The sequence below is a fragment of the Fundulus heteroclitus genome, unplaced genomic scaffold, assembly GCF_011125445.2.
Source record: "Fundulus heteroclitus isolate FHET01 unplaced genomic scaffold, MU-UCD_Fhet_4.1 scaffold_76, whole genome shotgun sequence".
NCBI classification, from domain to species: domain Eukaryota; kingdom Metazoa; phylum Chordata; class Actinopteri; order Cyprinodontiformes; family Fundulidae; genus Fundulus; species Fundulus heteroclitus.
In genome coordinates this window covers 1175762-1194183 of record NW_023397208.1, presented here as the reverse complement: position 1 = coordinate 1194183, position 18422 = coordinate 1175762, and the positions used below count along the sequence as shown (strand labels likewise).

The 18422-nt window shown below is 38.7% G+C and overlaps 2 protein-coding genes across 4 annotated transcripts in view; one reads left to right on the top strand and one right to left on the bottom strand.

The window, feature by feature from the left end:
• mdga2a (MAM domain containing glycosylphosphatidylinositol anchor 2a) overlaps positions 1-18422 on the bottom strand; it is a 249857-nt gene that overhangs the window by 179478 nt on the left and 51957 nt on the right. The gene's annotated exons all lie outside the window — the stretch shown is intronic.
• Positions 11192-13172, top strand: LOC105918466 (low choriolytic enzyme-like). The gene is given in 8 exon segments (NM_001309911.1): positions 11192-11274; positions 11418-11436; positions 11559-11609; positions 11692-11838; positions 11941-12058; positions 12559-12737; positions 12807-12885; positions 12966-13172. Coding segments are annotated over 8 exon segments (807 nt in total). The 5' UTR covers positions 11192-11202; the 3' UTR covers positions 13108-13172.

The window sequence follows — 18422 nt, the reverse complement described above, 5'->3', positions numbered from 1 at the left end:
TATTTCTGTAAACAACACTAATCAGACATCTGTAGGGAAGGATAAAGCCCAGATTGGCCATAACCATGCAGCAGTTATTTGTTGATAGGCCCAACACTGGCCAACACTCCCGATTGGCTGAAGAGAGGTAACAGCTTTCTATATGGTTGGCTGGAACGGTGAGCCAGCAGTAGCTCACTGCAGATAGAGTATCTGGCATCCCTCAGAAGATTAGGTGCTGCTCGCCAAGAAACTGTCCGATGATTGGCTGTGCTGACTCCAAAGTGAACTGATTGTCCTATCAATGCCCAAAGCACAAGCCAGTTGACAGGGCTGCCTGCTGGCTGGCTTTGTGGCTTTCCAAAACACCTCCAGGGGACATACAGTAAATCCATGCCTTTGAGTGTGAAAGTGCCTAAATGTGTGTATGGAGTGTGAATGTCTGTCCCTATATAGCATCCATAACTTTTCCAATGGAAAAGCGTGCTGCTAAGCTCTGCCAGCAGGCAGAAAAACCTCATTAGTCTAAGCCAGACAGGAAATGGCATTTAGAGATCTCTCGTCGAGCTGCACTCCTGCAAATGTGGGTTACTGGTCTTCCCAAGTCAGCAACAGATACCTGGGTGATGCCTGTTTATCTCAAGCTAGTTACAATGCTGTTCAATTATATAGAAAGAAACTGAATGAGGAAGGATACATCAGGCTGTTTTCTACATGGAAGTAATGGTGCAAGAGAATGGCTTCATGCACTGACGAGGATGTTAATAATGTAGGGTAAACAGCCATTATAGAAAATGGCATGTTATTGACCTATACACATAAACAAATGTCTATACAAGTCAAACAGAAAACAAGTTTTATGTTAATAGTACTGTTATTGTTACATGTTTTGTTGGACCTAGTTTTAAAGACAATGTCTTTTTTAACCTAAATGTTAATTACAATAGTTAGAAGTGGTGTCAGAGGCGTGAGCTACAGTCTGACCTACAACTCACGTTTCAAAAAAGCTGAGTTTTAGATAGATTCTGGGTGTAGTCAATAAATTGGAATAATTTCTGAGCAACAGGGATCATGGCAATAAATCTGAATATATGAAAACAACGAAAAGTTTAGCATTTACTGAACAAAGTTTCAAAGAATTTAGGTAGGGTAGGGTACCTAGGACAAAAAATTTACTAGGATGCACACAAACACTGATTTATGATTTTTTTTTTTACATAATGCACCACGTTATTACATTATCATTTCTTAAAAAAAGAGCCACATCTGCATTTTGTAATAATCTGTGCAAAATGTAAAAAAGTTATTAGATAATGGGCCGTATTACAAAATGTGTTCAAGGATTTTATTACATTTTGCATCAATTATTACACAATGTGGTTTCAATTATATTATATTATATTCAATAATATTATATTACATTTTGAGGCTCGGTTTTATTACATTATTACATATTGTGGCATTATTACATAATGAGGTGTTACAAGGTTCCCAGTTGGAGTTAATACCGGACATGAGTCCAGTACAACTTGATAAATTAATTATAAAGATAAATATTGTTAAAAACACCTAAATTGTACAGACACTACCATTAAGTGTAATATAATACTTGGCACTAAACCATATTTCTATTGATAGTGATCCAGATCTCTATTTGTTACAGTACACCTCGCACATTATCACCCCCACCCCTGATCATACTAAAATAACTTCTATCTACTGATACTCAGAGTTTAATCTCAACATTTCCAAGATTCTAGAAAAATATGAATTTGAATCCAAATAGGAGTGGTGGGTGCAGGGCGCTTGTGTCCTGGGAAGACTGTAAATTACCCAGTTTGAATCCCGCAGACTACCACTCTGGGTTACTGAGCAAGACCCTTATTCCCAGAATGCTCCCCAGGCGCTGCACAGTGGCAGCCCACTGTTCCATAAGGGATAGGTTAAATGCAGAGGACAAATTTCATAGCAATACACAAAGTTATGACGACAAATAAAGATGATGATTATGATTTTATAATGAGGCACAAACAGAAAAACAGGAACAGATGCCAGAACAAAAACAAAAAGTTCAGAGATTCAGGCGGAATCAAAACGCTCAAAAGATCAAACTACAAAGCAATGTATGAAATGGCAATGTGGAAAAATGATCAGTACCCATTTAAAACATCCCAGTGGAGAGCAATATCTATTAACATAATGCTATTTTTACTATTCCCTTGCTTGACATAGAGATTTTCTTACCAAAGCAACCTTGTGAGCTCTAAAACTACATATTTACCTGGGCACACAAATAGAGCTTTAAAAAACACCCTTATAAACCTGGCTTGGGAGATAAGACTCCTGCACAAAGAAATGTGACACCTAGATGGTTACTAAGTTAAGCAGCTTAAAACTGAGTGGGTGTGGCTGCCATTACCAGAACCAACCTGAAATAATAAAAATCTAACACACCATCTTCCTATACTCTTAGAAACTAAATTTCTCTCTAAATTTATTTAGATCAGGTAAAGAATGTTAAAAATCATAAAATGAGGCTGATGCTTTATATACTGTATAGACTGTATATATATATATATATATATATATATATATATATATATATATGTATATATATATATACCTTTTGTGCATCTACAAAACTTGAAAAAGTATCATTGTAAAACCAATTCACTGATTTTGTCAGAATGGCTAAAATATGTTTTGAAATCACCTTATTTTTGTCCACTCTGTTTGAGAAGACAGACACAAAGAAAAAATAGTTTATATGCTATGTATCAAGGTTGTTATATGATCTCCCAAGTGTGTTGGGACTGAGATTTGTGAACTAGAGCAGGAGACAAGCGGAAATCTCAAATATTAGGTTATTTCAGAAATGTTCCAAAGTTGGGAGTGATCCTATTATCCACGGTGAAGCACGAACAGAAGGGGTTCATATCAGCAGCTGTAGCCTAAAGGGAGGGAAACGAGCTTGCAACTACTTTCTTAACATCATCAGTTCAAGGCGAGCTGGGATAACGTGGGTGGGCACAGCGAATGAGTCACACTCCCCCCCTCCCCCTATACTCATAATCAGTTTCAATGTCCCCTGGGGAAGGTACCTAAACCTAAAAGACACTGATGCATAGAAGGAAAGGGGTTTTGGAGGTGGTACAGTCTAGGATATTAAACTTTATCATCTGACCTTTTTTTTGGAACTGACTGTGAAGGCATCCTATTTCTCTATCATAGAGCATTTTACCTTTACTGCTATTACTCCCAGGACTTTGATCTCTCTCAACGCAACTAACTAATGCGTCTCATAACCCATTTGACACCTCATCTATCAACCACAATTGTCCGCTGAACGGACCATGCTGCCTGGATTGTCCTTTAATCAATCGCATTACTACAATAATGCACCTGATTTAACTCACGTGCCTTTTACAAGTCTGGTAATTCCCACCAATTACAATTATGTTCATATTCAGCATATTTGTCCCTGTTTGTCTGAATGCCAATTAGAACGAACACAATGTTTACTCTCTGACACCGACTCCAGTACAAAGGGAGGGTGAAATAAATCAATTACTGCGAGTTACGAATGCTGTAAAAACAATTTGTCAAATGTGAGGAGATAATAGAAGAAATATTTGATTAATTTGAAGATGCAACAACAAATAAATGAGCTTGATGACATGGGAGGCTCAGCATTAATGGGTTGTACAAAGTGGTTACTTGTTATATGACACGCAGTCAGATGCTGAGCCAGCGGCAAAAGGAGGGAATAGGAAGTAAAGCATCTGTGTCGGGTCAGACAACCGACTGTAAGAGAAGAAGGAGCTGGAGTAAGTAAGAGCCAGTAGATCAGGCTAATGTGCATCATTTTGAAGGAGTACTTATCATGACGGTGGATTTCCTGGCACACACTCCCACTGTAGCAACTCTAAATGTTAAGCAGATTGTTTAACAGTCCATTGCGTAAATGGATATTGCTCATTGACTGTGTTTCTTGGCCGCCCACACAGCGTCAGTGGAACAAGACAGAGATGTACCATATATCAGGAGAGGTTGGAGAAAATGAGCCTTTCCAGGTGTTTGGTGCACCTAAACAATGTGCCAAATTTCAATCTATGGTACACCACAAATATGGGTCCCAATACAAAAGAAATCCTTACAGTAAGGACCTGACAGTTTCTATTGAGGTGGATATTGTCTTTATCAATTAAATATAAGAAGTGTATAAATGTATAAATCCAGATTAGTTAGTCTCAGAGGCTGAAGCTAACGGGCCAACCGAGGGGGGCAAGACCAAAGAAAGTTCTACCATCCTAAAACAACTCCATTTTTAAAAAGCTTCACAGCAGTTTATGCTATTTTGTTTTTAATGAACCTTTAAACTATCGTAATGTTTGTAGTGGGTGGTTTTTAACAGAGGAGTCGATTATACACACAGGGATGGAGGGGGTAGGCAGTGGACTAACAGTGATCTCCCTGTGGGAAACCTGAGAAACGATTATATAAATCCTTTCCATTCAGAGTGACAGTCTAATATAAAAGCACAACGATCTGATATAAAACACAACATATTACAGCGGTTCAGGCGAATATTATTTTATTGATTTTTAAAGTGCTCTGCTTTTCTATTAGGATGTTGTTTTAACCTGAAACTCTTCAAATGTTCACTTCTCGTAACATTTTAGAGTGAAACAAAAGAATATAAGTGCTAAAAACACTTGCTTTTATAAAAAAAAAACTACAAATACTGATAAAACTGCTAAAACATCACATTTTTGTCATCATTTATTATAACTAAAATAATATTATCAGATATATCATATACCTCTACCACTTTTCATGTTGATGCACAGATATCCACAAGCAGGGTTAGTTAACACAGAAGATTTATCTTAAACTCAAAGTACCCCACTTCATGTGCTCATTATGCTGATTATCAACTGTAGATATTTAAAAAATTCATGTAAAATTGTTATTCTGTAAAACATCATGCTGGGTACAACCAGAAAAACAACAAGGAGCTTTAAAAAGTAATATGCTTAAGAAAGGAGACTTAAATAACCATCATCAAAATTAAATTGTACTTTTAAAAGTATACGTGCTTATTGTGTCTCTTTGTTTTGGAGTCTAACAAACTTATGTCAGTTAATCAGTTTGCTGGGTTAGGCAGTAGCAAGCCAGCAGCTAGCAATTTATTTTACCAAAAGACATGCTATCTCATATAGTTTGTTGCCAGTGTCTTTAAAACAGTAGCCTTCTGTCTAAGCCTTCTGTGTTTTTTACAACTGGAAACATTCCTGCTCTAACCTAACCCAAACTGCAACTTTCTCTTTTTTCAGGACAACAGTTTAGTATAATATCCTTTATTTAGCCAGTCAACTGAAAGCAACAGCGACACTTGGGGAAGGGAAAGAATAATTTACATTGGACAAAAAAATTGGAACATTCCACTGTACTTTCTGCCATCTTATTAAAGGGGATTAAACTACAGGAACCATATGTTGAACATTTTAATTGAAATTTTTAATTGAAATAGTTTCAAAGCTAGACTTTTTAATTACAATTTAGAGGCCTTAATGATTCAGACACATATTTAACCTAGTGGTGTCTATCTCCAGCAGTTATTGGACGAGAGGCGAGATACACCCTGGACAGGTTGCAAATCCATCACATAGCAATCCAGACACATACATAACAGACAATCATGCGTGCACACACTCACACCTAAGGGTAAATTTGAGCAACCAATTAACCTAACAGTCATATTTTTGGACTGTGGCAGGAAGCCGGAGAACCTGCAAGGACCTCACGCATGCACAGGGAGAAAATGCACACTCCACACAGTGAATCAAAACCAGGACTTTTTCCTGCAAGGCAACAGTGCTACCAACACGGCCACGGTGCAGCCTGTTTTTTTTTATCATTAATCTATAAAAACACAAAGACGTTTACAGTGCAGAAGAAGTAATAAATGTTTTGGAAATGATTCTCCAAAGAAAGATGTCTGCACATTACAGGCAGGCTACACTGTGACAATCAATCTAGTAATAGACAAAAAAACATGCATTTCAATAAATAACAAAAAAAAACAAGCAGCAGGCAAGAACAGAGACCAGAAAGCAAAAGGGAAATCTAAAATTACCAGAGTACATACACAGAAGGAAACTTAACATATTTTTAAACAAGACAGAATGATTTTTTTTCCCACAAATTATTTTTAAAAATAACTCTGCAGATAGTTAGTAGGCAGCGCATTAACATTTGCTAATTTCTAACTTAAGTTCTGCAGGTTAGGTATTCACCCAAGGTTGTGTAACAATCACCCCAGGTTAACCAGCTTTATGAGACTAATAGGAGGCACAACTACTACCTGGCAAGGGTCCAGCAGAATCTGACTAATTAAGCAGTGACTGAACACAGATGTGGAGCAATAAACTGACTAAAACGAGTCTGTGTGTGTGCGCGTGCATGTGTGTGGGTGCATGTGTGTTTATGGACTTGCAGCTGAGGGAAAACATTTTATGCTCATTTTACTAATAAAGTGGTTAGACTATAGAAAGGCTAGAAGATGAATGGAAGTATATGGAAGTCACTGTGTACATTAAACAAGGATTGGTATGCATACATGCGTACACGAGTGCGTGCGTGCGTGCGTGCGTGCGTGCGTGCGTGCGTGCGTGCGTGCGTGCGTGCGTGCGTGCGTGCGTGCGTGTGTAAACTAGGGGAGGAAGCAAAACCTTTGCTTCAAAGTGGACTGATATCTCATATAAAACTGCATAAAACCGAGAAATTGCTCTCGTCGATCATTAAAATGTCAAACAGAGCTGTATGTAGAGAGTTGGCAACAAAATATTGAAGAGTACTAAATTTATTCTGTTTTACCGGTCTGCTACCTACAGGCAATGCAATACCGCAAAGCAGAAGTTTTAAAATTAAGACTTTGCCGCACTCCATCTATAAAACAAAACGGGCTGTACTATAGCTGTAAAATATATATTGAGCCCCAGACATAAAGCAAATCTTAAAGGCACATCTCTGCTGACTTTCAATAGTGGCAAAATAAAATCTTACTTGAGAATTGATGTGGGCATATAGGAAAAGAATGGAGGAAAAAAGACACTTAAATCTAGTGTTAGGGAAGTGTTACATATTTCCTCCCTGACAACTCATAGCTTTCTGGAGTCTCTCCTCCAGCTAACTAAAAGCAGATGCTTGGAGATGATTAAAGTTGTTTTTTTAAAGGGTAGCACTAAGCTAATATTAAATTGAATAAGAACTACTCCTCCTTGCAGTTGGGCCAGTGTTAAGAAATATAGCTCAACCAAATGGATGGGTCATACATCACTGAGCGTTATTTTGCTGTGCTCCGACCTTAAAACAGAAATTGGATTACCTGTGCACCCACGCGGATCAAACAATCTGGCCAGGCGCAGGCATGAAGCCAACACAAACATAAAGAGGTACATGTACTGTCATGTGTTCAATGGGCCTGATTCAAACATTGTAAAATTTTGGGAATACATTGGTTTTTATTGAGCTTTCTGTGAAGGGAGGCCGCACATCCACAGCCACTGAGAAACACAGACACGCACACGCAGCGCAAATTCTGTGCCGTGACAGTAAATGCCACATGATTGTGATATACAGCAAAAGACCGGAGCATATAAAGGTCGGCGCGATGGAATCCCTCTTCAAGGCTGCCGGCCTTGACACGCAGAATCAGATCCTAAACCTGTTTATGGCGCGGTGAAGCCTGACAGCATCCCTCTTTGCTTGTAAACAAAGCACTAGAAACTCATGATTTATGACTAAGGCACCCAGTAAATCGGAATAATCATTAGTTTAAACAATCTATTTCTGATTTCTCAGTTTACACATGGATGTGTTTTTTGATTGCTGTCTGGCGGCTGAGACTTAAACTTTAACCAGAGGTGGGTAGAGTAGCCAGAAATCCTACTCAAGTAAGAGTAGCACTACTCCAACATACTCCAAAGTCAAAGTAAGAAGTACCCATCCAAGAAATTACTAGTAAGAGTAAGAGTAAAAAGTTATTTAGGCTACTCAAGTACTAATTCAATATTTGTAACAACTGATTTAATATTTTAAAATAATGTAATCAGTCAGGGAAAAAAAATTATTATGTACAATGTTGGTATTTTAACAACAAACATAAAAGATTTCCAAACAATACCAATTACAAAGTAACAAATTCAGGCAGAAAAAAACAGTTTCTAAACAATGTTTTTCAGGCAGTTAATGTATATACAGTGAGTTAGGACAGTGCCAAGTACTTCCAATAACAATATTGACTGTTTACTGTGGTTACCTGACCTGTAAATGACTCAATGAGGTCAGCAGATGGAAAATACCATTAAAACAACAAAACATGTGTAAAAACAAGAAGTTTCACATTCATATAAACTGTAGATGTGTGTCTCTACGGTGCATTTTTGGTTGAAACAAGTTTCTTCTTTATTCAGTGAAGTTACTCACAGTGGATAGAGTAGCCACACATTTTACTAGTAAGAGTAGCGATACTTCTTTATAATATTTACTCAAGTAAAAGTAAGAAGTACAGTGCAGTAAAACTACTACTAGAGTTAGATTTTGTGAAAAAACTTTCTCAAGTAAATGCAACTAGTTATTACCCACCTCTGTCTTTAATGTAGAGAAATCATCACTATTGATGCAGCACAGACGAATGAAGCAGTTTGGAGATGTTGATTGATTCTTAATTAACCACTGGCTTTATGACTGGAACTAAACACAACAGCAGATCTCATCAGAATAATCTGGAAAATATAAGTCAGTTGTGGACACTAAGGAGCTGTAAAGCTCGCTGTAACAGGTAAAAAAGAAAAAGTGTGTTTTTGGTTAAACTCCACTAAGAGGTCTCAGAAAGCTGTTTGCAAAGACAACAAACCAGGCCCCAATAGCTTTGAATATCAAGTTTGTGTGCTCAGAAAGTTAAATATGAACTGCAGCCAATTTTAAATAAAAACAGTAAATATTATCCAGCAAAATGAAATGTAATAGTTCTAAAGCAAAAAAAAAGAGAGAAAAAAAACATATATTTCAAATAGTCATACAAGTTTGTTTTTTTTCATGATATGTAAAAGTTTGCTAAGAGAGCCAGACACAATACAAGATGTGTTCACCTGGCCCTAAAGATGTTTACTGCCCTCTCATTGTTGCTCAGGATTATTATTTTTTTTGTATCAGTCATTTTTAAACATGTTCTTTCATGTGATGTTCAGTTGATCAGTTGCATATTTGATAAAAGCCAAAGAGTCTGGAAACACCCACAAAACCAATGGCTAAGCATGTTCAAACCTCTGATTAACACTATAATACAGTTAATAATGTAAATATGATGCTACAATATTGTAGCGAAATGACACTCTTTCATCTAAAACATTTTTGTTTTTTTCTATTATTGAAATAAAGCATCCTTCATAATTATTGGCACACAAGGTAAAGGATTAAACGACCTTGAAAAACCTTTAAATAAACCTTGAACTAATTTGAGTTGCTACATTTATTAATGGGGGGTGGGGGGATGGGGGTCACTTATCAAGAATAAATATTTTCTATAACAAAATAACGACTCCTGTAATTGTTAACACGTGAAGCAGAACATGCAACAGTGTACAGGAATCTTAAATCTCACACAAGTGAAGATCAGCTCCTTAAACTGTGCTGACACAGCTGCAGCTTTTTTGTCATCATGCAAGATTCAAAGCTTCCCATGTTACATAAAAAGCAAATAATAAATATTTATGTGAATTTAGTAACATTGATCTGCATGAAAAACTGTCAGGGCAAAGAGTGCATCAAAGAGCGGCACAGTTTGTAACACTACGTATGTATTGTCTCCTAAAAGTTGCAGAGAATTTTGACGCAGGAGAAAAACAGGACTTAAAGCAGCCTGCTGACTTCATTAAGAGATGGTATAATTAATCTCCCCTTTCAGGGAGTAAGACACTGGTGTTAAAGATTTACTTTGCAATCTTTTAAATCTATTATGCTGTGAAACAGCAAAGGTCTAAAGTTGGAATGTGAAACTACAGACGGACATTTGAAGTTTTAGATGGCCAGACAGAGATTAAGTTAAGTATCCAAACAATCCAAACAATGAAAACATTTTAATAAATTGTAATTTGTTTTGGGGGCTGCTCAGTGTCAGCAAGATCCTCGGTTCCAATCCCACGTGTGCATGTTTTTCCTGTGTGTGTGTGTGTGTGTGTGTGTGTGTGTGTGTGTGTGTGTGTGTGTGTGTGTGTGTGTGTGTGTGTGTGTGTGTGTGTGTGTGTGTGTGTGTGTGTGTGTGTGTGTATGTGTGGGTTCTCTCTCAGTACTCTGCCTTCCTCCCACAGTCCAAAAACCTGACAGGTTAATTAGTCTCTCTAAATTGGCCTTAGGTGTGAGTTTATGCATGCATGGCTGTTTGTCCTGTTGTTCTCTGTCTTGTCCTGTGATATAGTCACAGACCATGCAGGGTGTACCCCTCACGCCCATGATGGCCAGACGATGGAGATAAGCACTAGGAAATCCAGCAAAGTACTTTTGTTAAAAATATTTAATTCAAGGCCTGAAAAAAAAAAATCACCAAAAGGACTGACATCATCTATTCACTGCAGAATCAATTTGTGGTAAAGAAAAGTCGCACATTCTTTGAATAGTTCTCTTTTTTCAAATGGCTCAAGTAATTAGCTGCTCTTCATAACTTCTTTTGTTGCGTTGTATGTGAAGGTCTGATTCTAAATACGGTTTAAAACATAAGTCAACAAGGGAGATGGGTGCGGTTAGAAAAAGAGTTTATCTAAAGTCTGCTTCTGTAAATACCCCATGCAGACATGTGTTTCCAGCGGTGCGTTTGTTATTTTTGGAATAAAGAGTGGAATCTCACGAGTGGGTTCCCTGCTGGTTAAAAATACCAAGTGAAATGTGATGCTAAGCGAGCCGACAGCAGCCTGTGGTCACCGTAATCCTCCCAGAATGAGATTATCTCTGTGTGAAAACAGTGAGGAAGGCTGGATAGGGCACTCCCATCTGCTGTGTGTCTAAGACCAGACCTACTGAACCCCCTTCCATTAATCTCTGTACACAGACACACCTAGGCAAGTGGCATATTAGCTCTCTCCCTGTCTCACCGTAAGCATCAGTCGATGCAAGGCAAAGCGAAGCTTTGGCACATTTTGCATCAGCATCTTCAGGAGGGAAAAAATGGATCTCCAAGCACGAGCCTTGCTTCTGCTCCTGCTGCTTTCAGCCGTCTGTAATGCTTACCCCACAGATGTAAGAAATCAAACTAATTATAGAATAAAGCAAAGCTTTGTATGTATTGGAAGATATATTGTGTGGTGAAAATGCAATGAATAAAAATACAAATGTGGTTGATTTTTTTTTTTTGTTGTTGTTTTCATGTGGTGTTCACACAGAATTACAAAGCAGATGACGGTAAGTAACTGAACCTCAGTGTATCTCTTTGCAGCTCTGACTAAGAGAATCAGGCAACTAAGAGTCATATGGTAAAGAATTATGACAACCGAGCACTGTGACTTCTTATGTTGTGTTGTTAGAAAACTCAGAGAAGGAGGACATCACAACCACTATCCTCAGAATGAACAATGGTGAGTTTTCAAAAGTGATGTTGATGGGACAGTAGGGGTTGTACAAATCATGAAACCAATTTTGACTGACCTTTGTTTACAGGATCTGCCGATATGCTGTTTGAAGGAGACGTTTTTGTTCCAAGATCCCGTACTGCCAAGAAGTGCCTTGATCCACGTTACAGCTGTTTCTGGCCAAAGTCTTCAAATGGGAATGTGGAAATCCCTTTTGTTTTAAGTGACGACTATGGTAGGTTGGATTTTTTTTTTTTTTTTTTTTGCGGGACAAGAGGGAAATCCATGTTAAAGTGTCCCTTTCACCTTACTGAAGCACTTTTATCTTGAACTGTAGATCACAACGAGAAGAATCAGATTCTCAAAGCCATGAAGGGCTTTGAGGGTAGAACCTGCATCCGCTTTGTTCGTCATAGAGGAGAGAGGGCGTACCTGAGCATTGAGTCCAAATTTGGGTAAGCTAATAGAAAGGTGGAAGGGAGAAAGATGAAAGGTGATTTTTGCCGATTTAAAACAAAGCCATCTTTCACTTTCCCAAATTCCCCTGTTGTGCTTGAAAAAAAGGAGCACTAACAAACAATTAATGGGCCAGAGGGAAAAGAAGAAAGAAAGTCTTCTCTTCATTGACTCTTATCAGCAATCGGCAGATCAAATATTGATAAATCTGACCTTTTCCCTGTTCAATATTTGTAACAAAATCAGGAAATATAAGGAACTATAATATATAAATACATCCACCAACACTATTGACTGTGATGCACTTTATCTGATTTAATAAAAAAAAGTTTTTATTGTCTCTTGTTTATGTGTTAAAGCCCCTAGGAAAAAAATGCAATTGGTCAAAAATTGGTTTCACCTGGGTAAAGCCTTATCGAACCATCTGATCTCTATTTGCCGATAATTTAAATTCACAAGTCCAATGTCTGTAGTCCTTTTTTTCTCTCCTCTTTCCCAGCTGTTTCTCTTTGATGGGTCGTTCTGGAGAAAGGCAGCTTGTGTCTCTGCAGAGACCCGGTTGTTTAAATAATGGCATCATCCAGCATGAGCTGCTCCACGCTATGGGTTTCTACCACGAACACACTCGCAGCGACCGTGACAAATATGTCAAAATCAACTGGGATAACATACAAGAATGTGAGAAACTTACATGCCCAATTAATTATTTAGATTGTTGATTTGCTAATTGTGTTTATTTTTCACCAGATTATTATAAAAACTTCCAGAAAATGGACACAGATAATCTCACCCCATATGACTACTCCTCTGTGATGCAATATGGAAAGTAAGTTTGGACACAATACCAGTTCAAATGTGTGACCTTCTAGCCTCTGAATAATCAATTAACTCTTTTTTAATGTGTAGAACTGCCTTTGGAAAGAACAGGGCAGAATCCATCACTCCTATCCCTGATCCCAACGTTCCCATCGGCCAAAGGGAAGGTATGTCTGACACGGACATCCTCCGGGTCAACAAGCTCTACAAGTGCTGGAGCTACATAGGATAGAAGATATTTAGATGCTGATGATTCATACTAATGTGACAGCATTACAGTAAAGCATTGGCTGTTCCTCAGCACCACCTGAGTCTTCTGTTATTTATCATTATCACAATGCTACTTGTAGCTTTGTGTGATCGCACATGTCCCTGTTCTGTTAAAGTACTTTGAACTTGTTGACTTCTTTACTCTGACCTAACAAGGTTGCACATTTACCCAAAGTGGGGTACTCACACCCCTGGGGGGTACAAAAAAGGGTCATAGGGAAACCAGCTACACAAATAACACTGAAGTGCCTTCACACATTACTGCATTGCCCTAATAAATGTGTAAATACTCTCATCTATTGCTCAGTAAAATCATTGCATTTACAAAGTAGAAGAGTGTGACCCTCTCAAGGAACGCCTGTTGATCAAAGCACCTTCACTCATCTGCTTGTCGGTGCAGCGGAAAAATGGACAGATGGCTAAGAAAGAAAATATCCACATCCAAAGAAACATCGATGACTACTGCCAGTCACCCCACAGTGAAAGATGCACCGGCCGGCGACAACACTAAAAACAATTCCACAAATACAACAGATGCATCAGACCGGGATGTTAGCAGCGGTGCATATGTGGCTAGCCCGGTTAGCCAAGCTACTAGCAGCATGACCGTGGACAGCGATGAGTCACCTCTGACCGAGAAAAACAAAAAGTCGCAACTATGATGAAAGACTAAGACTGGTGGCTATATGGGCTGCAGTGTGTTGTTTGTGCAAAAGCATTATCTCAGAATTCAATGAAGCCTTCGTTGTGAAGACACATAGAACATAGAAACAAAACATGCACATTTGAAAAACAAGCCGAAGGAGTTTTTGAACGACATCTGGGATTATTTTGTACAAGCAAGGGCTGCTTAATATAGACCCATACAGACTGCAAGAACGGACTAAAAGCATCTTTTATGGTGAGTTACAGAGTGGCTCAGACCCACACACTACAGTGGATGACTTGATATTACCTGCCACCTCGGATACAGTTGGGACAGTGTTAAGGGAAAAGGCGAGAATATACAAACAATGCCATCATCATATAACACTGTCTCTCTGCACATTTCTGAAATGGCAGAAAATGTTTTAAAACAGCTACTACAGTGCTTACAAGCGAGCAAATTTTACGCACTACAGCTACATGAGTCAACTGATAGGGCTGGCCTGGCACATCTCCTTGTGTTCGTGCGGTACGTTCATGAAAGGACAATTAAGGAGGATATGCTCTTCTGTAAACCTCTGGAAATGAGCACAACGGCAGAGAAAAATTTCAATTTTCATCTGTACTGATGGCACAAAAGCCATGACAGGGCGACACAGTGGCGTAGTAACACGAGTACAAGCGGCTGCCCCTGATGCGACTTGGGTACATTATAGCATCCGCAGAGAAGCTCTTGCTGCCAAGGGAATGCCTGTTGGCCTGAAAACTGTTTTGGACACGGCAGTGAAAATGGGGAAGTTTTTGAAAGCCAGGCCCCTGAACTCTCGCTTATTTACTGCATTATTCATTGAAATGGGCAGCGAGCATGAGATGTTGTTACTACACACAGAGGTACGCTGGCTATCGAGAGGTAAAGTAATGACTCGTTTGTTTGAACTGAGAGATGAACTCAGGATTTTGTGTAGTGACAACTTTCTGAACATTTGCATGATGAGGCGTTTCTCACAAGTCTGGCTTATGTTTGTGACATATTTTCTCGCCTGAACGAGCTAAATCTAGGGTTGCAAGGGGTTTGAGTAATTGCATTTAATATGAAAGATAAAGTTGAGGCTGTGATAAAGAAGTCAAATCTCTGGGAAAAATTGCATGAACAATAACAAAACAGAAGTATTTCCTTTGCTGCATGACTTTGTGTGTGCAAATGAACTTACATTGAGTCTGAGTGTTAAACGTGACGTTACTGCACACCTTTGTGAACTGACTTCACAGTTGCGTAGGCACTTCCCTGAATCTGATGGGTCAGATAGTCGGATACGTCACCCCTTCAGATCTGTGCCTGCTGCTTCACCGGCAACCGAACATGAGCGTCTCATTGAAATCGCAACAGTCGGCTCCCTAAAAGTTGAATTCAACAAGAATCCACGGCTGGATTTCTGTATTGGACTGCGCACAGAACAGCCTGCGCTGTCCAAACGTGCTGTAAAAACTTTGATGCCCTTTGCTACAACATATCTGTGTGAAAGTGGATTCTCAGCTCTAACAAAAATAAAAACGAAATACAGAGCAAGTCTTTGTGTTGAGAACAATTTAAGACTCCGACTGGGCCTCAGACATCACAGAGTTGGGTGCATCTTTCCGTGCACACCCTTCTCATTAAAGCTGTAGTGAATTGAACTAAATACACAGTGTCTTCAATAACTGTGATCACATTGTAAATATTTTGCAATATATCCATTCAATACAGGCTAAATGGTTGAATAATTCACAGCATGTGAAAATGAAATGTCACTTAATAATGCTGACATGTAATGATAAACATCATTTGGTGAGAAATAATTTACAGTTGTATATGATTTTATTTGAATTGTGTTGTGTTAAAAAAACATATTTGAAATGGCGTGTAAGTGTGGGGTACTTGGCTTAAGGTCGGATGTCATAAGGGGTACACAGCTGTACAAAGTTAGGGAACCACTGCGTTAACAGATCCCATCAAAATAATTGAACAAGTCACCCATCAAAGGTTACAATTATCGACATGAAAGGAAAACTGTGCTGCAGGTTATTAGAAGTAGTAGTTTTTACCCAACAGGAAATGAAAGAATTAAACACTTCAGTTTATCCACTTCAGTTTATCCATCAAAGTGCATCAAACAAGATCCTATTAGTTGATGCGCTTACAAACCAAAGTAGTGGTAATTTTCAGCTTTGATGGATTTATTAAACAGGAAAACTAAAGTATTTCACTGGTGGTCAGCCAATAATTAATTTGCTGCACAATGTTCAAATGTGAGACCGGCAATTTTTAAAGCGAGAGATCTGGAAGTGTACCTAGTCCACATTTTTGAATAATCTTAACCAGAACAAGCTTTGCGTTACACTTATTGACTTACAAATTCACAACAGCATTTTAACAGCATTTGTGCTATTTTTTGTGCAAAATCAAAAAATAAGATTACAACAAAAATGTAAAACTAATTTGAATAACGATTAGAGGGGGGGGGGGCAGCCTAATATTATTATGTTTTATTGGTTCGGCTTTATTTTATTTAAACTTAAATTAGCTGCTTGAGTTGTGTACATATGAACAACACCTTCTTTTATCAGAGTAAATCTAGGCTGCTGTGTCTTCAACAAGCCAATCTTTGCAGAGTTGAGTTTCTGTGGTGATGCACAGATGTGGCTGTACATGAAATAAACCTCTTTTCACTCCCTAACCAGGTGGAAACATACAGCCAATCCAACTTGGTCATATTCTATGCTTTTAGATGTGTTCTAACTTTTTTCCCCCCTCAAAATCCTGTGTAGTTTATTTCCTCTGGATTCCATCCAAGGGAACAACAGCTGGAATGTGTGTGTATAGGTGTGTGAGAAGAGCATTAAGACAGTTTTGGGATAATATAAGATGCCAACAACAACAAATCCCTGTTAAGCAAATTTCCTTCCTCCCATGATGTATGAGTGTACCAGCAATCTTGACAGCGCTGCATGTATTCTCCTGTGCTCCGGCTTAAATGCAGCAAAAAAGGCCACGGCACTAAGCAGCGCTTTGCAAAAGCCGGCAAGTCTGAATAGTTCAGATGGACAGAGGACTTTAATGTTTCATAAAGCAGTTTCAGTTCATATCAATCGTTCCACCTATGAAATATTCAGAATCTACTTGTTTATTGAAATATTTAGTATTCTTACTCATTTGATGTTCCAAGAATCTGCGGGAGATTTTCCGTCCAGATATAAATTAAAGAATTTCTATGAGACTTGATTACAGATGAGCCCAAGATCCCACGACGGAAGTACAAACAGGCCACGACTGGAAAACACTGTGGCTAGCAGGAGCGAAAAAAAAAATTACTGACTGTTCAGTGAAACTGGGAGCTAATGAGAGTAATGTCTCTGAACTTTGAGGCTGGCATAAATTAAAGCACAGTGTATAAATATTTGATCTTTCTTGTGGCAATCTTTCTTGTTAACACGTTTGTCTCTCTTGGTACTTGTTTCTGTGGTGTTAGGTGGATTCTTAGAAAAAAAAAACTACAGTTATGGCATATGAAACGGAAAGCCTCATCTCCCTTACCTAAAATTTAGCATGACTGACCATTGTGATAAAAGCTACAAAGGATATTCTGTGAGGCTTTTACAGATGCTCTTTGACCGGGCTTTAAAGGGCAGAGTGTACATGACCAGCAGGGTCTCCTGTAGGATGTCTGTTTTAATGAGAGCAGGCCGAGCGGAGCCAAATGCACTCTGATGTGTGATGTCACCAGTAATATGCTGGCAGGCCATAACCGCTGGCTGCCTGAACGGCTTTTACCACCATGTTGTTAACACAGATCAGTGTACCTGCCTCTCTTCAAACATAATAAGCTGCACCGCACAGCTTTCCTCAGTTCTCTGCCGGAGCTGCCTATCGACGGCCAGAAGGAAATGAAAATGTTTGCTCTCCCGCAGTGGTACAATCTAAGCTAGGCTACTTGAAACTTTCATTCTGTTTCAAAGTTCTTCCTTTAAGAACTAATTTCTTGTACCTTCCAGAAGAAACTGTTTTTTTTACACTTGTTTACCTTTAAAGGTTTTCTTCTGCTAAATTTAGCAATTGTCTCTTTATGATTCACTAGCTGTCATAATGAACAGAAAAAAAGACATTCCAGTGCATTTATCAGGTTAAGATGATTTAATCGAGCGGCTCCGGACCAATTAACATTAAATGGTCAATTAATAAGGTTTTACAACATATCTCCCACTTTCATGGTTTAACCCAAATGGTTTTGCAATCGCTTCCCTGCGCAAGCTTTACTGACCTGATTGTTCTGCCGTTGTTGCTATTTTTTGCCGTTTGAGTACTCTTTGAGCGATGGGTTATGCCAAAAGGCTCACAAAAAACCCCTTCAGAACTCCAATTTAAAGGCCTAGAATGTTGCACAAGGGAGCCTTCAGCTTTCTTATTAGCATTGCTGCTAACAGAGGCTTGGAAAACAGCTTTCAATACCGCCCTTTAAAACTGATGCTAATTGGATGTCGGCACTTTATGAGATTAAACATGTTGTGTTGATATGTGTTGTGGAAGTACTTCCTGTTAACTCTGCTTGTCCTCGTTGTTCAGCAACATGTTTCTCGACAGCAACACCTTGTGTCTAG